General features: G+C 44.7%; 1 protein-coding gene across 4 annotated transcripts in view; it reads right to left on the bottom strand.

Annotated features, from left to right (window-relative positions):
* Nucleotides 1-25,716, bottom strand: part of pou6f2 (POU class 6 homeobox 2) — a 66,873-nt gene that overhangs the window by 15,803 nt on the left and 25,354 nt on the right. For 3 of the 4 annotated variants that reach the window (XM_079576398.1, XM_079576397.1, XM_079576400.1), the window contains 2 exons: nt 17,263-17,537; nt 2,255-2,392 (listed from right to left, as the gene is read on the bottom strand). In XM_079576398.1, coding sequence (XP_079432524.1) covers nt 2,255-2,392; nt 17,263-17,537 — 413 coding nt within the window. The remainder of the gene's footprint in view (nt 1-2,254; nt 2,393-17,262; nt 17,538-25,716) is intronic. The other variant, XM_079576399.1, reaches the window with a different exon arrangement.

Below are 25,716 nucleotides of genomic sequence, written 5' to 3'. Positions count from 1 at the left end.
GCTCAATGTCTCGCACACATTTCATCGTTCCACTCCAGTAAAAACGCACTTTGTATTAAGGAATTAACAATTTAAGACAAGTTTCGGTCATTTTTTGAACAATAAACATTTCAAACATAACAGAAGTTTAGGTAAGTTACGGGAAGTTTGTTTTAACCTGACCCTGGCCTGCAGTACATGCCTTTAGTTTAGACTAAAAAGCTTTCTCCCAATGGGCCTCTTTCTTTCACTTCTCAGTTTGCCTTCTACAACACATGTGTCCTTCCTTCACGCTGCAGAACTCATTACGATTATGCCGCACTTGTTTTTCCCAAAATGTCATCTCTTCAGCCGGTGCAAATCTGTGTCTTTAGCCATGGTCTGGACCCCAGAGAGACACTGCCTGGAAGAATGTATCCAAAAGTGCACTTCATAAACACTCTGAGGTTGGCATCAACTTTTAGACTATAGCAGGATGAAGGAAACCAAGTAAATACAGAACTTTATTTTCATATTTAAAGCCAAACATTTAAATGTGGTTAATGATGCCGTTATATTTGGAAGGTCAGAGACGCTGCGTGCTCTTTCTATTGCCTTCTATGTATTGGGACTTAATCCTGAACTGGTTCTATTTGAGTGTCATTTGTATCCCCCCAGTTTACATTTGCAGCCTTACTTTGCCTACAGAACCCGCATTACGCTACACCCAGGAGACTCCCCCTTATGAGAAGCCGCTGTGCAAAGTGGATAGATGGCCTGACGCCACAAACACAGCGCCCAGGGGTTTACAGACACGGCCCGATGCCCCTGGGACGACAGCAGAGGGATTCGCTCGGGTACAAATCATTCCTGGAGCATCTACATCTTTCAGGAAATCCAGAACATTTCCCGCAACGGCCGGTAACGACCCCATTTCAAGCTCACTTTTGTTTCAAACTTAAGAGAAATTTAGTTGAGAGTTTTGCCTTCGTAAAAACAGTGAAACAGATGCAGAGTGAGATTGACTGAGCAATATTCTGCTTTCATCTGCAGCTTGAACAGCATTGTTGTAGCAGCCGTGTGGATAAAAGAGCCTCATTGATTCTCCTTGGTGAATAAAAAGGCTGTGGCCAGTATAATTAAGCTTAAAAAACATATTGAGTTCCCCATGTCCATCAAAGCTGGCACTTTTCAAGGTCCCTGGAGCTCGCACTCATCAAAGGGTCTTTTAGGAGAGAAATGAGGAGGTTAAAGACATTTTATATTCAAAGAAAGGTGACTTTTGCAACTGTGGAACAGATGATAGAAACACTCTCTGCATTATAATGAAAGTAATCATAAAACAAATCTGAGCTGAGTTTTGATTTACAGTAGCGGCCTGTGCTGGACCTGCGGCCTTGTTTGAGCCTTCGTAATAGCCTGTATAATGTCCCATAGTGAGGGGAGGGGGCGGTCGGGACCCTCTGATAGGGGAGTGCATGTTTCCCCTGAATAATGCGCAGGAATAATGAGATGGGGAGCAAAGGCTGTAGCCCAGGGCTTTGACCGTCTCAGTGACCTGATTATGTCAGGGAGTGTCAGCCGCCAAGACACTACAAAAGCACAGAGCATCCCATCAAGTCCATATCCACAGTGATCTGTCCCCAGCGCTGCAGGCTCCGCGGGACAGAGAGGCCATACTGTCTCATTACTGGCATTTAGCATCAAGGCTCTGTTCTACACACTCACCTATGAGCCATACATGCTTTACTCTGAGTGAACACCAGTAAATGACTTGTCTAGTCCATATATACTACAGTGGGAATGTTTACGCACTGCTGTTGCTCGGGTTACTTGTTCTGCTGTGTGTGTAAGATGGGGTTAAGGTAAATAACATGGAGTGGCATAAAAGGGCACATTGTCCACACAATTTTCCTTTAATATGTGCTGGGTGCACCTACGATAAGATGATTCATTAGATAGGGCTCCACAATGACAAGCATCATCGTTCAAGCCTCTGGCTACTGATGGAACAATTCTGCAGCCACCCTGTAAATATGACAAGGTCAGCATTTTACTGCGACGGGCGCATGCGGATAAGAGAAACAAGGGCTTTGTTTATTCCCAAAAAGCTTAATATATGGTTGCACTCTTTCTATATTGTAGACAAACCGCCTAAAGACCCTGCACTGGAAATCTATCACAAAGGCTGTTCTCTCGATTGGCCATTGTTTATGATGGAGTGTGTGTGGTTCAGAGGCTGTTACTGTGGAAACCGTGCTCAGTGTAATATTTAATTAGGTGTTGTTCCACCCACCTGTCCTTGTGCATTGGTCACCAGCTGTCCGGTGGCTCCCTGCAGGTTTGACAGGGTGTTCCCAAACACCTGGGAGCCGATGGAGCCCAGGGCTGCGGCCGCTGCCATCGCCGCCTGACTGGCCAGAGGGTTGAGCTGCTGAAACACATCATTAAAAGGCACATGTGAGTTTTCCAAGGCCCGGTGTTCACTGCTAATGCAGATGTCCTGAATGAAGAGCTCCGCGTGGGGGCTTCTCACTTTGTTCTGTGTTGCTAAGGCCAGAGAGGCTAACTGCAGCGCGGGCTGTGCAGTCCAGTGGTGAGGGCTACACAGTCGATCATACAGTTCCCACAGGTCTGAGGTCTGGACGCAGTGGGAGGCTCGGCGGTGGGGTGGAGCAGTGAAAACGCTGTGAATAAGTGGCCATTTTACCACTGTAAGTGCTTCCTTTGGCCCCCAAGGCTCCCCACGGGCCCAGTCCAGTCTGTCTACCGGCGGCAATGACCCGGCTCTATCCCACTCACACAATGGAACCATGCATCACTGTATCGTCCACCGCCTCAATACGCTTCGACTAAGAACTTCTCCAGTGTCATAACGCGCACTGTTACTTTTGTAGAAGGGGGGGGGGGTAAAAAAGACCATCTTTAGCCTGCTGTATCGGACTCATCGGGACTGGCCTCAGAGAAGGAGCGCCATGCTAAAGGGAGAGGCTGAAGAGCTGTGCACATCGCCGATTACCCATATAAATCAAGCTAACCACTTATTAGAAGGCTGAAAATGCACTGCTGATTTGGTTGTAGTGCAGCAGAGCAAGTCTTATTAGGTTGAGTAAGTAGATCAAAGACCGAGAAGAGATAGTAGACCCCCCCAATTACTCAGCAGAATGGAGGAATAATAGAAACCGTTTGGTAACAGGCTGAACACTCGCAGCAGCTGATGTCTCAGTCAGTGTATGTAAAACAACATGTATTTGGAACAGTCAAACTAACTTTTCCACAGTGCGTTTTCTGTGGGGAATTCAGCTGTGTTCATCTGAGATCACTCACCGGCCATACATCTTTCATCTCTCCCACCCACCACATATATATTATTACACTTTCTCAAATCAAATGATGAAAAAATGCCACCGAGCGATCAATACTTTTTCATTGACAGTAAAGGTTAAGCACATTAAGAATGACACTGCATTTGTCTTATGAAATCATATTTCATGTTGGTGGCCTCAAATTGGCCGTGATTGATATTGCCTCCCCTCGTCTGAAAGTCATCCAGTTTTTCCTCGATAATCGCAAGACCGTCTTTTATGTGTCCAGCGGATGTCCTTTAGAAATCTGAACACCGTAAAAAACGGAGAGCGGGATTTTATCATCGGATAGAATGATGAGAAATTGGGGCTGTGTAATAGTTTACAATATCAACGCTAGAGCTCATAATTGTATAGATTAGGTCCGCTCTTTGTAATCTCTTTGCAAATGAGTATCTAGCTCTGACACAAGTTTTGGCTGGTATTTTTTGCCGAATCAACACATTGTTTATATTGTAAGTTATCACAAATTGTACAGGATTATGGTGATGTTAAAAGAGAAAAAGAGTGCTGCACTAGATCAAACAAGTCAGATGTTGTTTACTCACACACAGTAGACTGCGTAGACTGCTCCTGTATATGAACATAGAATTATATCAGTGCGTGAGTGGAGTTCATTTGCCCACACTGACAACTGCTATTACGAGTACTCAAGTTAGATACACATTTTGACAGTTAACACAAAAAAAAACAAAAAAACGAGCAAACACTGCTCTCTCCATTAAGTGAAGGCTTAACACGATCGGGTGTTCAATGGAGCGAAATGACTAAACAAACCAGTAACATGAATGCAGTACTTGTGCATGGAGAAAATGCTTTATTAAAGGGACTATACAGAGTTTAAAAGACCTGTTCACCACAACTGCCTCTAAAATCCTGCACTGTCACTCAAAAAGGTGGTAATTCGGGGTCCGAAGTGTTTAATATGGAAGGTGCAGTTACACGTCTGACCTGAGATGGGAGTAGTGAGTAAAAAATGGCAAACTTGCATCTAGCCCCTTTAAAGATGTGTCCTTCATAATGTGGCGAGAACTTTTGTTTGTTTGTAGAATCTTTTTTGGTCCATGTAGGGAAATACATCCACTAAATTTGAGTCATGCTTTGACCGGGGGCAGCACTGGAGAGACCAGGGGACTTAACCCTGTTTTGCATGTTTTGGGTTGAAAGTGGGATAACCGAGCAACAGAAAGTAGAGAAAAGTCCATGATGTTGAAATAGTTTTTTATAGTACTTTTTTTTTTTAAATCCACACACCATAAACAGGATTCTGTGGGCCCCAGCGGTTAAGTGAGCGCACAAAGGAAAGCCAACCACAGGCACTTGAACGCATCCAAACAAAGGCTGCAGATCAACACACGGATAATGTGATCTGCGAGGTGCTAACACACCCCGAGAGCCGCAGCGTGTCATTGTGCGATTTCTCTAAAATATCGTGTTTTATTTGATGATAGCCCCTCGCAGATGTTATTGTTGTGCTCAAACTAGGCGCAAAGAGAAGCCGCATCCCCGAGCGCTGAGTATTATGGTCCGGGGTGGGAGAGAGCGAGAGAGAGAGAGCAAGCGGCGGGAATAAGGAGAGACGAGGCTGTGTTCAACTCCTAAACAGGTGATTTTCCGCCACGGTGGCTCCTCTCAGCGCCGCGGCGGGAGGCGCGAAATGACAGGCCTGCGCTGGCATTTCCACTGATTGCATGTGTTGTAGAGATAAACAGTGATCTTCCAGTTTGCTGTGCCTGCATGTTAACCAACCGATCTGATTTGTTTTATTGTCCATAAAAGGGTCAATGGAGACGCTCCCACTGCACGGACGACATGATGCTAAACACGCGGCGGTTCGCTCTATTGTGCAGCGGTTTTTAATACGATCAGGAGCACAAAATTTGGAGACAAGACTGAATTATTAAGCTAGCACAAAAACCACATGCTTCAATAAACATGTTGACTAACCATATGTAAGTTTGTCCGGCCACTTGATCCTCGTCCAATCCCAGGTTAAAGCAACTAAACCTTCACGACTGCTGCGGGATCAACCGGTTCGGAAAGAAATGTCGGCAAATTGTTACAAATGCAGCGTTGTCCTTACAGAATGAGGTTGAGCGAGTTTAAACTCTGCCAGACCGTCTGCGGCCTCCCGGACCATGAGGGTCACCTGGCGCAGCAACCCGTGTAATCTCCAAAATAGAGGGGAAAATGGTGTCCCGACAAAGCGTGGAGAGACCCCTGTGAACGCAAAATTGTCTGACACACACCAACCCGAGTTTATTCTCAGCTTGGCCCCCTTCTTTTTTTTCCCCCGTGCGGCCGTTTTTTGAACCTAATTGCTTTTTCTGGACAGCGCCGAGCCGAAAGAATACGAAAAGAGAAACAACAGATAAACGGACAAAGTGGAACAGACACCAAAGCCGATCTGTGCGAGCCGCGACTTCAGCTGTGTGTGAAACTTATTCCTCATGAAGAGGGAGAGGGTCTTTGCTGTCAGGAATAAGTCCAAGTAAGTTTCAGCTTGTAAACTTGCGATTTTTACATTCTTGTTACAGAGTAGCACTGCGGGGCGCATCAAAAACGGATTGAAAACGCCATTATAATGGTCACAATGAGCCAATCTCAAAAGGCTGCAATAGTTCAGTTAGCATGTTTACGGACGTACCATAAAAGATACAGCAAACTATAATGCATTTCATATTGGAGACGTATTCTGAACAAGCGGAGGTTTACTTCGATCATGTAGACCCCACCTCTGTGTCTCCTCCCTGCACTGTTTCCTCTCCGGCCTGAACGTAATCAGCTGTGACACGAGAAAACACGCTCTGTGTCTGTCAGGACTCGGCAAGTCTTCTGCTGACAGTCCTCTGCTGACTCCCCACCTCTCATTCCTTAGGAAAAAAATAGAAAATAAAAAGTACATGTATAAAATAAAACAACAGCCACTCTTCACCTCCCTGTCTGCCCTCCCCTCACGTCGCCCGTGTGCTTATGAACATCAAAATGCCATTAGGCCGTCCAAAAACACCTCTGGTCCCTTGGTCGGGTACGGCCCTTTGCACGACGGCCGTGCACTTTGAGCCCTCAGAGCTCACCACTGGGCCTCTGCTGCAGCCGCTGGGGAGGATAAAGACTAAAAAAAGAGTCACAATAGAGTGGAAGTATGTGGAAGAGAAGGACAGACAGAACACTGGGATTGTCCATATTATTGAAAATGACTTTGCGCTTTGCTTTGTTGTCAAAATCATACCTAAAGTGGCGTTTCAACACAACACTTTATTTTCAAAACACTCACTCGCTGATGTCATGAGGTTTGGGTTTTTTAAAGTTTAAAGAGGGCTTTTGTGCTTCACTGGTTAGAAAATGCAATATTGATCTAAAAAAAAGAAGACAATCCAGTAGTTTCACTTCCTGATTTTCACAGTCTCACTGTAAGCCCCGCCCACCCCTCCTCCTCTTGCTCCCCTTTGTTGTGCAGCTGTTCGTGCAAATCGTGTGGCTCGTGTGGCTGTAGTGAAGCTATGGCGAGTGTTTTTACTCTGCAATGAAAGGATTAAGCGTAGGTGAGGAAAGCACTTCCTGGATACGTAACACGTCTAGCCAGTGGAGAAGATTCAAAGATTACTCAAAAATGCTCAATTGGGTCAAAACACCTGCAAGAAGAGGATGTGTTTGAAAAAAAAAAAAAGAAATAGGCCGATAATCTAGGATCTATAAGGAAGAGCAGGGACAGACAGAAACGGCGCGTAGAGAAGGTTGAGGTGGCGCGGACACTAATGGAGTGATGTCATACGAAACGGCGGCTAGTTAGCCGCGGAGGTTCGGCTGATCAAATAAAAAGCATTAAGTCCAGGAAATGGATCTTGGAGAAATGGCTATATCTAATGAGGCGAAATGCAAATGAAGGAGGGAAAGAGTCATGAAAACGTTTAAACCCGCGATAAAGGGATGATGGAGTGCTGGACAGTGGCCGTCAATCTCCGCACTCATTCCCTTCATGTGAAATTAACAGCGGCTCTAATCATGACATAAAATCTGCTTCGGCCCATTTGTTGATAATTGTGAAGGAACAAAGTGGGCTCTTTGTCATCAATCACCGCCGCACTACACTTCCTCTGTTAGAGAATACAGTGCAAGTAAAAAATGGCAAGTTACTGTGGTGGGAAAGGGCTTTCAAAAAGTAGCCATCCGCACTGGGTCGCTTTAGAAATACAGTGTAAGTTTAAAAAATATAAACAGAAGTATGTGAGCCCACTATATACTGGATTCCTCTCCCCCCACTGTATTTCTCCATCCGCGGACATGATATATATACTATTTAGCCGTTTCCAGATGTATTAAATTTGAAACTACTTGATGATTAAGTATCTGGGAGGAAAAGTGCTGACCGTTCTAGCCCGTGATGTGACACATTCGGCGCAGTTATTTCAGTACTGTACTTGGATGGGGTCGGAAACCACAGCAGCGTTAAGCCCAAACCGCAGTAAATCCACTCTTAACGTGGACACTTTTTCTTTTGCAGTGATAAAATGAAAAGAATCCAATTATCAAAGTCATAAAGTCCAGGTATGAATGCATTATTTGTGTGCTTAGTCTCCGTAGCCTTTGTCCGACAATTACTGTGGATATTCAATAAGCTCTGGCTGGGGTTTGGGAGGTTTACTTCATCCCGGACCGACCAGCCATTTGTTTTCGTTTGGGGCCAAATAGCATCTCTTTTCACTCTGCGGTTGTTTGACATATAAATATAGCATTTGAATGACTTTAATATCCTCCTAATCAATGTCCAGTGATCTTTTGATGTCCTCAATTCAATATAGGAAGGGTCATCCGTGCTGCGGCTTTATAAACACAATAAAGGTAAATGATTACTCTCCAGCGCGGTGTCCAAAAATACGGCCCGTAATGAAGAGAAATGGAGGAGTTTGAGGGGGAGGCCTGTCAGGTGTCATTGGCCAACTCCCGAGCCCAAAGATTAATCACGGCAGAGGGGCTCGGTGGCTACCATGTGTCCAGCCCTGATCGATAAATCCGCCCCCCTTCCGCCCCTCCCTCGGCGACTCTCTCTCCGCTTCACTGTGTCTTTTTCTCCCAAACACACGCCGTTACTGGGAACATGTTAAATCAGCATAAGTGGGGGGGATGAATTGACGACATTTACTGCCACATTTGTATTGATTATGGAGTTTGGACTTCCATACGGCTCCTCTTTAAGGAGTCGACTTAAGAAGATGCACTGTTCTGGCTTTTAGTCCAGTCAATTTGCAAAACATTACCAGGTCTAATGAAAAAGGGAGAGGATGCCCTTTATATGTAGTGGAGACCAGTGCTTTTGCATCTTTGTAGCGATATATATGAGATATATATGAGATATGTTACAAATATATATCGGCTTTGGCCTGCCCTTTGGTAACTGTGGAGAAGAATTTCTGATAATATTCTTCAGGGACTGCAAATGGGACTTTTGGCTTGGTCTATGAGGAGGGCATAATGCAATAACATTGCATTAAAAGGGTCTTTTTACAGCGTGGCATTGCTGTGCGCCTGGACTCCTCGTGTGAGCCCGGTGCGCTGTTTGCGGTCACTAATGGGCATCAGAAATTACAGCGGCAGAATTGCGCCCCGCGGGGGGACTGGCCTCCTCGGCGGAGCGGAGCACTTAGCCAGTGTCTGGAAGGCTGCAGTCGGAGGAGGGGGCTCAGTGTCACCGCCCTGGCCCATAATTAAAGAAACCCTATTCCTTAGCCACTGTTAGGTGAGCCCTCGCCCTGCTCCGTCCCAGGCCCCTGTGGGCGACTAATGCGTGTTGCCCCCGGTGCGCACGTGGGCCTGGACAGGGAGCTGCGCGGCTGCCGGGTGTCAGGCTGGACGACCCTTTGCCCATCAACCAATATAAAAAGGCCAGCTTTAGAACTGCTGCACACAGCCCAGGAAATAGAAACTTGGTAAGGTCTGGAAACCTAATAAAGCCACAAGAGTCAAAAAGTAAGTGCAGTGCGGCCAGAAAGTAAAGTCCCTGTGGAGTTTTAAATGATTCACCCACTACAATGTGATAAATTTAGGTTGGGGCACATTTATAAATTCATGGCTCATATTTGGTCCTTAAGTCTGTAGATTTGGTTCCTGCCTAATCCCTCATTTGAAGTAAATAAAAGTAGTAGAGCTGTCATGGTCAGGCTGTTTTCCTCATCTGCGCTCATGCTTTGTAATTATTCATATGAAATGCGCCGCTGTTGATGGGCAACAGTCTTATTTTCTGCTTCAGTCAACAGTGCACATTTGTATTTCTAAATTGTGGGGCGCTTGTTATGTAAGGCAATTTTCTGCCTTCTTAAGAGCCGGATCTCCTGTGCATTAATAAGAGGCTGCTCTGAGCTGCTGGAGTTGAGGGGCTGCTCCTGCTAAAAGAAAAAAAAAAATACTACACTTTGCTTTCCTAACTTTGGAACATGGAAACTGCATTAAACTGCGTTTTGTGTTAATCAAGCTGTAATCATAATAACGACTGTTTACTGTTAATAGCTGTCAAAACTCATTCATAACTTGCTTAATGCATTCCTGATTCTTCACAGGGGTGATCAGGCTTGATGTTTTTAGCATCGGTGTTACTTCCGGGTTCACAATAGCTAAAACACTCCAGAATATGCTGCAATCCTCTTGTTTTCCACAAATGGCTGCAAACACAAAATGCTGCAAAGTGGATTTCATACAGAAAAGGAATGATATTTACATGTTGTTCATCTATTAGTTGATAGTGCTGTATCCAGTAGTAGTGGTTCATAGTAGTGGACAGCGGTAATGCTGGTAGTGGATAGCAGCAGTAGATAATATGCTCTTCTTCCTCTTAAGCGTCTCATGCACAAACCTCTTTGAGCCATTAGCCCTACATTTCAGCATGTCATTCTAATTCTGATTTAAAGCCTTGTGGAATGACGATCGCCTGTCACACCAAATTGAACAGACACGGAGCCGATCTGGAAAATCAATTAATCAATGCGGCGGCGCTCGGATCTAATACAAATGTTAATATAACGGAGCAAACGCCGCATCCCATAAAGAGAGACATTGGGGGCAAATTGGACAGTGCCGACTTTAACACCGGCTGACATAAGTAAAAGTGCACTGCAGCGGAAAGCGGTGACACGGAGGGGCCTCAGCTGGAGACAAAAGCAGAGATGGGGCTGGGTAAGGTGCCGGGACAGATGGGAGGGGGCGAAGGAGAGAGAGAGAGAGATAGAGAGGGGGGAGAGGAGGGGGTAGACGAGCGGGCCCCAGTCTGAAAGGCCGTTGTGGTTGGCAGCCGCTGACCTTGGTGACGATGGGTTTTCGCCAGAGGTTTCTAATGAAGGCTGATTGCCCCGGAATGGTGAGAGAGAGAGGGGGAGAGGGAGGATGGAGGAGAGGTCCAGGTAATTGCAGCACTTGTGGCTCTGAGGCCCGCGGTCCTGTGATGTCCTGTGATGTCGGGGTGCAGCGTGGGGAACAAGAGAGATGTCTTTGGTGGTAAATTGTGGAGCACCGGGATAGGGGAGGCAGACCCCTAGGCTGTAATTACCCCTATGAGTGCGCGGCTGGAGAGTGGACAGGCCCAGTGTGGGGCTCTGACAGAGGACAAGGAGGCGCCTGAGACGGGACGAGGGGACAGGCAGACGGCAGGAGTCCGATGAGAGAGACCCCCCCTCTAAAAAAAAACACAGCAGCACCAAGGTCAGGGGGAGTTAGAGAGGACACGACATGAAGGGGCAGAGGCCAGAACAAGAAGGTGATAATGCCAAACAATAGGGCATAATGGTTTGGTTTCAAATTTGAGATACAAACATTCAATGACTTAGTTCTTTAAATACATTATTACATAGTTTGGACTAGGGGTGCGACATGTGAAGATCCTAAATTAGTGCAATAGTTCTACATTGCCTTATATAAGTATCTAAAACCAGCTGCTGCTTCACACTTCCCTGTGATTGGTTAAGAACACGTGTCACTCACTCTGAGCATGACGAAGCTGACCAATAGGTGGGGTGGGAGGGAAAAGTGTTTCGGTTTCTTTTCTCAGAAGCTCTGGGGACCCACTGTGAAGCTTTAGGAACCACAGTTTGGGTCCTGACGCCATGATTGGGAATCGCTGCTTTCGAGCCCCAGAAGTCGAACAAAACAGGATCGTAATAAAGACTAAAGTCTGAGGCTAAACGAGGACAGTGCTAGCAGAACGTTGGCCTTTGGAAATACAACTTCCTCATGTATTCCTGTGTAATTAGATGACAGAGAGGAGACGCTGGTGCTCCACTGGGGGGCGTCGCGGGGTCGGGGGGTCCTGCCAGCCCAACTGGAATAAGAGGCTGGCCTAAGCTCCCGCTGCCACGGATCAGTATGTGCCGCCGCTCCCCTCGCTGCCTGGGCTGATGTAACTCACTGGAGTGGCAAATTACACCAGACCTACAGCTGTAGCCCGACATTATGATTAATTTGATCAGTAATTTCTCCTGTTTTTCATTTTAATCGCCGCGACCATTCTGCTGTGGCAGGTCTTTCAGATCTAATTAAGATCAATTCCGGTGTAACAGACTTGGCGAGCGCCTTCACCCCCGTCAAATCCCCGAGCTCCCCGGGCGTGGAGAAAAGCCACAAGCGCTAATCAATCAACTCCCGGCCAAATCCTGCCGGCTCTACAATCAGCCCATTAACACACTTAAGCAAATTTCATAATCTCCCCCCTCCCGTCTGTTTGTCATCACCGCCGGGGCTGTGTCGGGACGCCATAGGCCCGCATTCCACTGTGGAAGGAAGTGGGCGGGGCAGAGGGGCTGACTCTGTTTAAGCAAATGAGTTGTGGTAATATGACTGAAGGGGACAGGTACTAATGTGGTTATTAATGAGGCAGTTAATGAGCGTAGAATGACAAACAGGCGACTCGGAGACACTGGGGATGTAATGAATGCGGAGGATTTCTCAGCAGCGGAGGGTTAACAAAGAGTATCACACGTGTCCCGCGAGAGCAGAATTACAATAGGACATTAATTGGAACATAATGAGTGTTTGTCTCGCGGTGGCTCAGAGCTGCCGTTGCCATAAAAAAGACCAACGCCCGGCTGATTCTGCGGGCTGGTATTATGAGAGAGGGAAATGGGACCGTTATCGCTGTTATGCTAATTTTATTATGGTAATTATGGCTCGACTTTCTTCCTGTGGGTAAATGAGAGGAATGCTGAAACACCCACCTGCGTCTTTAATTAAAGCTCCCAAAAAGATCACGCATTTGAGCCCGAATCCAATCAGGTCTCTACTTTCAGAGTTGGATAAGTTATCTAGTAGTTTATAGAAGCGCTTTGAAATAGAAAGTGCATGTTCCTACCAATTAATCGCATCGAAATTGCAACACCACCAAGGCTGCAGTCGTTTCGGTAATATAATGTCCATTAGCGGACGATGCAGCTGCTGTTAAAAATCCTATTGTGCCAGAGTAGGGGGCTGCGGCCTGTCCTTGGGCGACGCCTCCTCCTGGTGACTCTCCACGGCGCTGACCCGGAGAAACTAAACCCTTTATGGCCATTCTGCTCCAGCCAATCGCGCACACACCGGCGCACGTTCCGTAATCCCATTTGATAAGGCAATATCTTAATGACACCTGATGTGGCCCTTCATCCCCTCAAAGGTCTGTCCTCAGTCATCATAATCAGGAGGCGGCTTCTTTTAGAGAAGATGAGCTATATTCAGTCAAGGGCCTCAGCGTCATTCAGGCCCAGGCGCCACATAAGAGATTTTTTTACTTATCGAAAGCAGGATAGTCCTACTAAAATCCAGAGTCTGCTTGATACCCTATTGTGCATGTTTGAAGGACGTAGAGGAATCTGGAGCACCAGGAAATCAAGCCCTACGCAAAGAAGGTAAAGGTTATTCTCTTGAGATCTTGAGAAAGTGGAAAAGATCTTCACTTTTGTGTGTGTGAAATACATTTTCTTAAAAGTGATAGTCTGGAAGTTGTGAGGAGAGAGTGAGTGAAATTTTAAAGTAAATCATCAAATTCCTCCCCGCTTTAACCAGAAAGCCCTTCTTGTTTGCAAAATGAGGAGAGCGGGAACTCAATTTTCCAGTGTGAACGATCAAGCTCCTCCCCCTCCTCTCCTGATTGGACCTGACAGGCTGGTTCACACGAAAAGCTCGTCTCATTGGTCGATGCGGGAGGATACTAGACTCTGATTAGTTGCCGAGATCCGGATTTACAAAAAATATACATATATATTATTACTTACAAGGTGGACGATTTTACACAGTTTATAAAATTTGTAAAACATTTAGACTTCCAGACCATCACTTAAAAGGCATATACGAGCTCCTGGTGCACCATCTTTATGACAAGTATTCAATAAGACCCCAGGAGACTGAATATTTCGTTGTCGGCTATTGTAGCATTAACTGCACAGCCCGATGTCTTATGAAGTAAAAGTACATCTGTGAGTCTGCGCTGGCATAATATTTGAATGAGAATTTGACCTGTAAACCTCAGCCTGGCGGTCGGGGCAGTGCGCTAGCTTTAGCCCTTGGAGCCCATTAAAGCAGGGGCTGTTTTTCCTGCTGAGTCTCACCGGGCCGTGACAGGGCCGGAGAGGGCTGCACGGGAGGAAACAAATAGCCCAACTCATCCCGGCCATAAAGAAGGTTGCACCACAACCCAATAAGGCCCTGACGCTGATGAATGTGACCGGGGACGGAAAGGCGACCCTGCGCGGTCTCCTCCAGAAATGAAACCACAGGGATATAAAATAGGTTATTATCGGCGCACAATGACAGGCGGGCGGACAGAGGATGGAAGGATAGACAAAAGCAGGTTGATTAGGAATAGCGGCTAACACTGACTGATCACAGCGCAGCGCCCCGTAGGTGAAAGCACAGCGGACAACAAAGTGGACTTTTGGAGTTTTGGTCAGGAATTTGTGCTGGCAAAAATAATCTGATTTTCATTTGTCCAGTCTGTTCATCACTGTTTAGTTTTATCCAGTTCTTGTCTTCATTAATTACCAATTATTCAGTCTTTTATCAATTTTAACCTTTGTCGACAAGTTGATAAAAGCACCACTGAGTGAAAGAGCCAGTTTTTGAATCTTCATCAGCACGTTATGAATAACAGTCCGTGTGGGTGGTTGTTAGGTGACATCTACTCAATTATGTCAAGGCTCCGGCTACAAACATATATTTAAATGAAGCTTCACACAGAGACCGAGCTGCCAGAGCCCATTTGACTATTTCCACTGGATAGAATACTGGCGGTGTATCAAGCGGCGTGTATAAGCACCGCATTCTCAAGGTTGACCTGGCTCACATCATATCAAAGTCAATTCATGCTTTAAATGTTCCACTTCAGGGCTTTACAATAAGAATTACTGGAACTGAAAAATGTTCAGGTTAAAACATGTATTTTGGGGTGGCATGTAAAAAAAAAAAAATGTGTGCGATTTTGTACTCTGCTAAAGGACACAAATTTCTAAAGGTGGGTGAGCTTTGACAGGCTTTTGATTTGATTTGATTTTAAAAGTATTTGGGCTTTTAAACCAGACAGATGGACTTCATTTTAATATTCCAAACGTTTGGCTAAAAGTCAAATGTTGAAATAAACAAGGCCACTCATAGTAAACCGAGATTGATGGACTGTCGTTTTAGCATTTGTAGATGCTTCATAAAGTGTACATTAGAGCTCATATAGGACTTATGTCGACCAGCCGGCTCATGCAGGAACTTGGAAAAATATCAGCTATCAAGGGTTGGCTGATAGCCGATATCAAACAGAGGAATGTTATCAGTCCCATTAGCATAATTACTTAAGATTTTTCCACAACATACAGTAAGAATACGAGGTAATAATACAGTTAGAATGTTGACATATAATTATCAGTAAAACATCAATGTCTGAAAAGTGTATTTCCCTTAAATTAAATCATTAATAATTAGGGATGCACCGATACCGATACCAGTATCGGGTATCGGGCCGATACCACAGGCTTGTACTCATACTCGTACTCATTCATGAGGTCCCGATACCAGAAACCGATACCATTTGACGTGCGGTGAGCGCACCTACGAGGCGCAGCTCTCAGCTGAGGAGAGAAAATAGCAACAAACTGGAGAATTCTTTAGTGGAAATACAATAATCCACATAGAGCTGACTTTATTACAGACTGCGCTCTCTAAATCAGAGTCTGTGCTGGATTTAACCAGAGCTAAATGTTGTTCGTGCTGCAGCGTCTGCAGTGTTTACAACATACAGACTAACGTTGCTAACTCGCGGCTAGCGCACTTTTGGCCATTCTGACGCCGTTTTATGCCCAGGGGTTTATTCTTCTGAAAAACTAACCCAGCGACTAAAAAGTCCTCAGAAAATCCAAATAAAAGAGATACAGCATGTTTATATTGAGCGAAAATGAGCTGCAGCAGAACAATGAAAACGCTGTAGCTACTCGCTAAGTTGCTACAAAACACACGAGAAAATACACACGGAGCTGAAGTAAAGACGAAAAGAGACCATTTAAGTAACATCTCAATACTATTGTTAAGATAGATAGATAGATGATACTTCATATATATAAATAAAAAATATATGAATAAAGCACAGGAATTGGGGAGCTTTTGGACATGGGCTTTTCTGTCGATGATGGACAGTGCAATAAAAATTATATTGAATGAAAATAAAAATAAATAAATAAATGGCATCAGCACAATTCTAATAACTGCTCTTAAATGTGTCGCCTACTTAAGGAAATGTAAATGAGTAAATTTGCTAATTACAAACCAATCTGCTGTGGAAAAAAGTAAGAATGTTGAAGAAAATGCCTTGTACTCGTATCGGTATTCGGTATCGGCGAGTACTTAAATCCAAGTACTCGTACTCGTATCGGTTTTAGAAAAAGTGGTATCGGTGCATCCCTATTAATAATATTGGCCAATACATGGTTCTTATTTGCCTGGCCTGCCAGACACTTTCTGTTCAAAAGAAGAACCGTCTAAGAGCTTATCATTTCACGATTTTACCCACATCGGTCCTATCACGCACCAAGAGACGGAAGCCGTCACCGGTCACCACCACGCACTCTTCCAAAACATTAAAGATGGCGGCACGGTGACCAATACACTGTTTTCTTCTGCTCTTTCGTCTCTTTTAAGTCATTTGGAAAATACTAAATCCCTAAAACCAGAGCAAGAAACAGCATTCGAAGCGTTCCTCGTAAAAAAGGACATTTATGGAAAGGCTTCCTGTCGCTTGTTTCTGTGACGTATCTAGCGTTGCTCTGATTGGTTGATGCCGTCTGTCAGTCACGCCAACCGGGAGATCGTTGAGATAATGATTGCTCCCAGACTATATGTCTTTGAAATATCTATGAAAAAGCAAGTAGTTTGGCAGGCCAGGCAAGGTTATTGATTTATTGATATTTAAAGCAGAACTAAGTAACTGATGCCCCTAGAAGTGCCACTGCAGGTGTCGTAGCATGTTGGCAAAGGGAGAGTGGGATATTGTTCATCGTACCACAACTCAATGACACAATGGAGATAATTTTTTTCACTCAAACTTCGCTGTAAATACTGTTAAAGTGGTGCTAGCCCGCAGTTAGCTTTGCTTTGCCCGTTAGCCTGCTAGCTTCTTCTTCGTGGTTCTTTTAGTGTGTATTGCAGGAAAGTTACAAGGGTGGTTTTCTTTTTCTTTCTTTTTTTCTTTCTCTTTGTCCGGGGGGAAACCTATGCAAACACGGGTCAAACACGCCCAGGATCAAACCTGAGGTGAGGTGAGGTGAAAGAACACCCTGCTGCCCAAAATGTTCAGGGCCTTGTCTAAACAGCTAGAATAACTACTATCTTGACTTTATCCGAGTTTAATACAAGGAATATATCTATTTTAGCAGCTTGTGTTAAATTCAATATTGGGACCGTCTAAGTGTGGAAGAGCAGTGCCAGTGTTCCTGGCGTGAGGACGTACCGGTAAAGGCATGGGTGGGGTTACCGGCGAAGGTAGGCTGCGTGCCGGTGACTGGTTGGGCCGGTGTGGGGGAGACTGCTGCGCCGGTCCCGTGGAGGAGCAGGTGGAGCCGGGGGAGGGGACAGAGGTCTGTTGGCTGGGCGGGGTCATGTGGTGCTGGGGAGGAGGCTGGCTGTGGCTGTGGCTGTGGCTGTGGCTGTGGCTCTGCTGGTGCTGCTGGTGCATCTGCTGGAGCTGCTGGAGGTGCTGGAGCTGGGAGTTCAGTGATGAGGTAGCTGCGGATGGAAATTGCCCATAGTTAGAAAATATACACTTTTTATTTTATTTACACAAGCAAATAGAGTGAGTCCATAGTGAGAACCAAACAAGCTCCAGGAATATCTAACACCTCTGCATGGAGCATTTGCACATGTGGAGTACACAGGGAAACATGTAAATTACACAGTGCCACAACAAGGTCCTCTCGGGTTTCCTCTTCCGACAGTCCATGAATTCAATTTAAGTTGTTGGAGGACAAAGCTATCAAGTCAGACTGACATAATTGCTCTCTCTGGAGCCAAAAGTCTTCATTGTCATTTGGAAAGAGAGAGAATCTTTGGTTTAATGGCCAAAAATCTTACAGGAAAGAGACATCCATCTCGACTGCCGGACTTCAGAAATAAACCCATTAACTAATTGGATCCAATAATGGCGCACCATTAGAACCTAATTTCTACATTTAAATGCTTGTAAAATTTTATGCCGTATAAAAAAATGTTAACGCTCTGGCTGAGAGTAGATGAAGACAAGTCTGCATGCAAATTACCCAGAGGAGCCAGAAGTCTATTCAGGCAACTAATACAGTGCAAACGCAATCATATTTTCCAAAATGGTGGCCATGTGAGGTACAGTGTGTACATCTAACACATGGCTTAAAGAAAGCTGAGAAGAAAGAATCAAATTAGTTTTGCAGAGCAAAGTTTTGCTGAAGTTTCGGCCTTCACAAACCTATTTAAAGGAATGAAACCCACAGGTCAAACATTATTTACCAACAAAATGAAAGGCTGACCTTCTACTAGCAACAAGTTGACAGAAATGTTCTAATAGAAGTGAAATGCAAAAGATGTGGAAAAGAAAGTACTCGTGACTGCACCGGTCAAAGACATGAAAAGGAAAAAAACATCTCAGTTTTGAGTGAATAGCTCAGTTATCAATGCAGTTTTATCAATACAGAGAGTAATATATGGTTTACTCCAGGTGAAGCAATGCAATGTGTGTAAAATGTTATTTACTGGAGTTGTACTGACTTGTAAGTGACTGATAAGACTGACTTAAGACTTTAAGGTAACATTTATGAAACTATGCTGGTAATGCGTAGCTGCGCTACCGTGCCGGTTAGTAGCACTAAAAACATGTACAATAGGCCAGGATGAATAATGTGTGTGTGTGTGGTCAGAGGGACTGTTGGCGCAGTCGCGAAAGCGCTTCTGTCACTCTCCCCCAGGGGAAACTGAAGCTACAAACGTAGTTTACCACCACCGAGTATGGAGTGAATGTACAATTGTCTCATGTAAAGCGCTTTGTGACTATGTCTGTGAAAGGCGCTATATAAATAAAGATCTTCTTCTTCTTCTTCTTTAAATAGTTGATGGATGTTAATGGTGTATTAAGTACTTACCAAGATTATACAAATGCTTAATAGTGTGTAGTTATTAGAAAGTGTCACTGGTGGTGAACATCAATGGAAATGCAGCCAAGCAATAGTGAACACAGGGCACACTCTTATACACCATCTGACTCAATGCAGCTTAATAATGTATGTAAAGTCGTCTCAAAAAAATTAACTAGACATTAGTCTTTGATTAGCATGATCACTACGAGAGCAGGACTCCCATCAGCCTCATCTCCCTCACTCTCCCGAAACGAGAAGGCAGCTCCTCTCGGCCTGTAAACAGCACACTTTTAAATTCTTCTACCTTCTGACACATTGACACTCTCACACCCCCAACATGAATTATATATCGTCTGCGCGAACGGCAAGAGTCCAATTCTCACTTGAAATGTTGGGGCAAGTTGCCTGGCAAACGCTCAGCCGCTGTCAGGGCCGGCTCTGTTCCTTTGCAACTTCTCCACGACAAAAATGTCGAGCCCTGTTTAAAGATGGAATAAAGGGGAACAAAGCAGGAAAGAACCAAAGGAGCAGGCCGCAAAATGAGATTTCTGTCAAAAAATTATCCAAACCAGGAAAGATCAAAGACAATTGTAGAATTTCCTCCGGCGCCAGCCATTACGCTGAGGAACAAGAGGCACAACAAAGAATATGAGGCAAGGAAAACAAATACAGAGGGAATATGGAAGAAGCCCCATGTGGCCTTATTATCAGGGCTACACCGCAGGTAACTATATTCTTTAACAGCAGCGCTTTATAAACTCTGTCATCTTGTTAAGACTGTCAAGGCCGCTGACCCTCCCTTCCCCTCTAACTGGGCAACTGGCATTTGGGCGCTCATTCTTTCTAACCACAGCTGTCTGATTGCTTTGCTTGAGCACATAATCCAAACGGCTTGTCTCGGCTAATTGTTTGCGCTCCGTCCTCCAGCAGACACAGGGCTGACGACGAGAGTGGGAGCTTCACTTATGATGGAGCGAGGCCAAGAGGCTGCCGCCATCCTATACACTGCTCATTATATCTCCCCCTGTCTCCGTGTTGCGTTTCATATTCACTGGTCCCCGACTGCGTTGCAAGCACTTCTGCCACTTAGTCCCCGAGACAGCGAGGTGTGAGAGCCCCGCTTTGGCTGCTGTCACAACGCGCCCATGTTAATGTTTGTAATTAGGAGTAAGATGCATCGCAGGGACAAGTCATGCCGCGAAAGAAGACGCAACAGCACGATAATGTCCATTTAAACATTTAACCATCATTGGAGATACAACACAACGCCAACCTCAGCGCTTTTAAGATCTGCATTGGGCTTTTCTAAGAGTATTTTAAAGCAATGGTAGCACAAAAATCCCCTCTCCTCCAGAGCTGTTGAGTTGCGTTCCTTAGTGGCACAAGAAGAAATCAACTGTTATCTTTGACTGTCCCGGCTGCAGCTTCTGAAGTCGAGAAGGGCGAGCGAGACTGATTGTCAGAGGTCGAAAGGAGAGGTCAAAGCCGAGTCGTTCGTCAGACAAAATGCTATTTTTGTTTCCCGTGTGTTGGAGGAGTGAGGGGGGAGGAAGCCGCCTGCTCTCTCATTACCAGCTGGATCTAGTCCTTGCAGCACTTTCTCTGGGGCTGGGTTACAATGTTTTCTTTTCATCACGCGGCATGTGTGTTTACACCTATGCACTGCCAAACTCATTCCTAAGATACACGTGTTATGTGTTGCACTCGGGTCTTCTCGGATGTGATTGTGCCAGTTGAAGGAGCCAAGAGTAGATAAAGCATGTATTAAACTTATGATTACAAAGTTCTGTTTAGATGAATAGATTGATCAAAACACACCGACAGAAAGAGTCAAGAGCAGTCCTACAGCAGCGCGCAACACAAAACTTAAGGGTAATTCCAAGGGTCTGATATCATGCATGGATTTCCTTCATTTTGGGCAACAAAGCAAGAAGGTCCCAGGTTCAATCCTGGTGGTTCCTTTCTGGAGTTGCATGCTCGCTCCGTGTCTTCTAATGTCCCCCCCACCACTAAAAACATGAATTATCTGGTTCGCTCTGGGGCCAGCAGATCCCTAAAAAAATGATTCTGAATCTCAGTGAAACTTTCCTGGTTAAAAATGACCAATAGAAATTTTCACCACCTCAATTGAGCTGTGCCAATTCTTACAACAAAACATCCATCTTCAGAATTCTTAAAAGCGAAAACATGATATAACATGTTTTTGATAACTTAAAGCCACACTGTGTAACTTTTTTTCTTAACCTGTAAAGCACTATGTATGAAAAGCTCTTTATAAATAAAGTTTGATTGATTGACTGATTGATTTCATCCACTGAATATAATAAATACAAGTATTTCTTATCTAATAACAGGTATTTTTACTTTTGAAAAATACCAATAAAATGATCAACCAAACATGTGTCTTTGCTGTAAGCGGCTTACTTACTAAGACCTGACTTGATGTCTCCGGCTCGTCTCCATGGAGATGTTGACCAAAGGCAGCTAAATATTAGGTAAGAGATAATGTATAGAACGCTGGTCATTATCGGGAAAATAAGTACCGACAGGGCAAAGCTGAGAGGTCTTGTTTCGCCCTGAAGGTGCCTATTTTCCCGATAATGACCAGCATTCTATACATTATCCCGCTTATTATACGGCCATTTGCCAACTGAACACACACAACATGAACTTCGTACACTTTTATGAAGGCCAAAAGGTTTATTTAATGACTTCCGCTGCAAATAGTTCCCAAAAGTTTACACGTTGCTTGGAAACGTTTGGCGAGGTTTGCAGCAGCAAGGCTAGTAGCTAGCCAAGCTACTTAGATGAAGGTGCAGTTGGAGGAATGGTGGTGAATCTCTGGGTAAATTGAAAGTTGGACTCCCATTAACTTCACGAACGATTCCCCCAACTTCTCTCGCAGAGACAGGGACAGAGATAGTGTCGCTACTACGTACGTGCGGAGTGATATGAAAGACCTGTATTACAAGCACGAATTCCGTTGCTATTGGCAGCGGTCATTATTTTTTTCAGAGGTCCTCTATCAAAAATAATGACCGGTAGAACGTTGGAAAATCTCATTCAAATCAATGGAGCGTTCTACTTACGTTGTGAAGAGCCGTATAATTGGTAAGGGATAATGTATAGAACACTGGTCATTATCGGGAAAATAAGTACCGACAGGGCGAACCGGACCCCAACGCGAAGCGGAGGGGTTTTGTTTTGCCCTGAAGGTACTTATTTTCCCGATAATGACCAGCGTTCTATACATAATCCCGCTTATTACACGGCCATTTGCCAACTGAACACGCACAACATAAACTTTGTACACTTTTATGAAGGCCGAAAGGTTTATTTAATGACTTTCGCTGCAAATAGTTCCCAAAAGTTTGCGTGTTGCTTGGCAACGTTTGCCAAGGTTAGTAGCAGCAAGGCTAGTATCTAGCCAAGCTACTTAGATGAAGGTGCAGTTGGAGGAATGGTGGTGAATCTCTGGGTAAGTTGAAAGTCGGGCTCACGTTAACTTCACGAGCAATTCCCCCAACTTCTCTCACAGAGACGGGGACAGAGATGGTGTTCGCTATTACGTACGTGCGGTAGAGCGTTGGAAAATCCCATTCAAATCAATGGAGTGCTCTACTTGCGTTGTGAAGAGCCGTATAATAAATACAATTAAGTTAGGTCCTCATCTGAATACGTTTGATTACCCACTGCAGAAATAGTATTTTCTGTATCTAGCTGGTCAAAAGGAGCATGTTTTGCATCGCAAAAGTAGAATCCAAAATGTTACGCAGTGCGTCTTTAAATCAGTTTACTCGAGGTCAAGAGCATTGTCACAAAAACTAGAAATCACTGTTTGAAATACACAATGAATTCAAAATCAATTATCTAAAGTATTTTGAAAGCTACTGTTTTATCTTGAGCTATACGCATAATAAGTGCCCCCCTTGAATGCTCTGTGGGCCTAAACACAGCCATCGTTGTACCACTTCAGAACTAACACACTGTGCATTACGGTCCTGCCTCACGTTCTGCTTTGGGAGTCCATAAAGCTCCGTCTCAATTGCCTTTTCAGTGAGTCACACTGATAATTACCCCACTGGAGGTAAGGAGATTTAGACTGTATGAGCTGTGGTAATTATGAAGGTGGTCAGGGGAAGGTCATTTGTCCTCAGCAGATTAGATGGGAGCACTGCCATACTGATGAAGAGGATAGCATCACTGCGGCGCTCCGGCCCACATCAGCGCGGGACACTCATCACACTGACAAGCTCTCACGTTAACTCAGATGTCTGCGGTCTTTTAGATTGCATTAAAGCCACACTGTGGCACATTTCACCCAAATTACAGGCGATAAAGTTGAGTCAAAATCGGGTCCTCGCGGATGTTTTGTCTCATTCTGATATTCGAAAATTGCGCAGATTGTCCAGTTGAAGAGAAAAATGTGCCCTTGAAGCTAACGGTTAGCATGAAGTTAGCATTCTCCGTTATTTATGTGTTTATGGGATGTTGAACCACTTTGCCTCTGTATCTTTATTTGCTAGAAAATACATCCATAATTCAGCATTTGTTAAAGTAGTGGTGAAGTAATTGGTCAAAGAGATTCCGTCTTTGTTTTCCCCCTCTGGCAGCTTCAAACGTTAACATTTTCCAGAGATGCCGTCTGTATCAATTAAATCCTGTTCAGAAAGCTTTGATTTTGATAACTCATAGCAGAAATAGCATTGTCTGGCTCTTCTGCATTGCTGGCACGTTTGTTCATGCTTGTTTATGTCAGTTTAGTTGCTATTTTAAATAAATTCATCTTTCAAACAGCACTATCCTTAATTCATCTATTAATCTAATTATTGCTTTACTACTATTTAATTTTGACATATTTTGAACTGTATTACATTTATATTTGACATACAACTGCTCTCTCTCTTTTTCTTTTGTCAAATCAGGGGTCATCACAGCACAAGGTCACATGATTTGGCATATTATTCCACCAGTTGTTGCTTTTGAGCCTGTGACCTTCCCGGCTCGGACCCTTGCTCTTTAGCCATCGCCCCGCACATCATTTAGGATAAGGGTTAAGGTTAACAAATGTGCTGCCACTTAATGGAGCCGACCCGAAAAGTAATCATGATTTGTTAAAAACTGTGCAACCCGAATAAAAACATGACTTGGGCGCAGCAGGCGACGTGAGCGCGGCTGCAGGAGGAACTGAGCTAACACGGGAAAACACAGGCAGTTAAGGAGAGAGAGGAGTAGAGCAGCCACAGGATTTGAGAGTAAACCACATTGCTTGTAGGGATCCAGGGATAATGCTTTTACTTTGTGATGCAAGGCAATATCAAGCTGCGTTGTAGGATTCTCACTCGTTGGGGGGGGGGGAGCGTTTCAAAGAATCAAATCCTCTCCATGGAGATGTAACGCGTACAAGAAAATCCCCACGTACTCGATAATGCTGTCCTTTTGGTGTTGCCTGCTCCGGCTTATTGATTTCCAAAGTGTGGTCCAGGGACCTCGAGGGGCGCCCTGAGAGGTATTCTGAGGGGTCACCGGGCAAATTGTGATACATTTTCTTTTTATGGGCTACATGAGCAAACCGCTATGATTGTGTAGTGCCGACTGATGTGATGAATGGATGACGGCTCGAACATCATTATCCATTTTCATCAAACGTGATAGCAGATTGACTTGTAGTTAGGTGTTCATTTTATTGAATATTGAGCGCCAATTCAAAGCTGCTATTTTGCCCATTTCACATGCCCGGACATTGTTTTCAGTTATGAGCGAATCAATAATCCCTATAGCAATACTGAGCAGAGCCTCTCCCGGGCCCCCTCTCTCTGGTCCTGCAGGAGGGGACCGGACAGCGCTCCTCACTACGGGGCGGCTTATTACAGCGCGCCCACCGTCCCACCGTGTCGTCAGACCAAAGCAGGGGCCGCGAGTAAAAGCCTCATGCAAAATTTATGTTCATGCGGCTGTTTCAGGGGGTGGAAAAATCAATATTGCGGCCTGATGCACGGAGATGACTGAGTGCTCTCTGACTGACAGTAAAAGCTCAAAGAGATTGAGGGGCCACGTTTACTGCTGTAGAAATGGAGTGGAGAAGAGTTGCCCCGGCAGAGGGGTTCACCTAATATTTGAATTTCATTGAGGATTATTTTGGGAAGGTGGGAAACAAATAGGCCATCAAAAACAAATAATGTATTGCAGAAGCTCTAGTAATTATCCTACACGAAACTTACAAGATATTTGACTACTGTACATCATCTGAAGGAGGCCCAGGGAAATACATAAAGGGATTGTCTCGCTGTGGATCTGGACTGAGATGCATGGACATTTTTAGATGCGATGCAATTTGGAAAAGCTGTTTATCGAATCAACTTGAAAGTTTGTCATTTATTATAACAGTCAGCTCTAACCGATCTCAGACAAATAGTGATTGAGACTAGTTTGGTGGGAAGTGTATTGCAAGCTGCAAAATAAGACTTTATTATTATGATTATGAAATGATTGTGCGATAATCAAAAGGCAGCGTGGGTATGAGGACATCATAAGGCTTTTGTTCTGCTGCTTGGCTTACACAGGCTTTTGAAAGCGAGCCGCATACCCACAGCGCATTTGGGGAGGAATGCGAGAGGAGAGCAGAAAAAAGAAATTTCAGTAGGATGAAATAAGCCCAAACAATGGGATTTGCTTTCCATTCTTGTGCCTCCATCTTGTGTCTTTAATTATTCCCTTTGGTTGTCTGAGGGAGCGTGTAAGCACTTTCACACAGCACAACATGCCCAGCAGCGCAACACTGTCTGCCTTAGTGATGTGGAGAC

This window comes from Gobius niger (genome assembly GCF_951799975.1).
Source record: "Gobius niger genome assembly, chromosome: 18".
NCBI classification, from domain to species: domain Eukaryota; kingdom Metazoa; phylum Chordata; class Actinopteri; order Gobiiformes; family Gobiidae; genus Gobius; species Gobius niger.
This window is presented reverse-complemented; position numbering and strand designations above follow the sequence as displayed.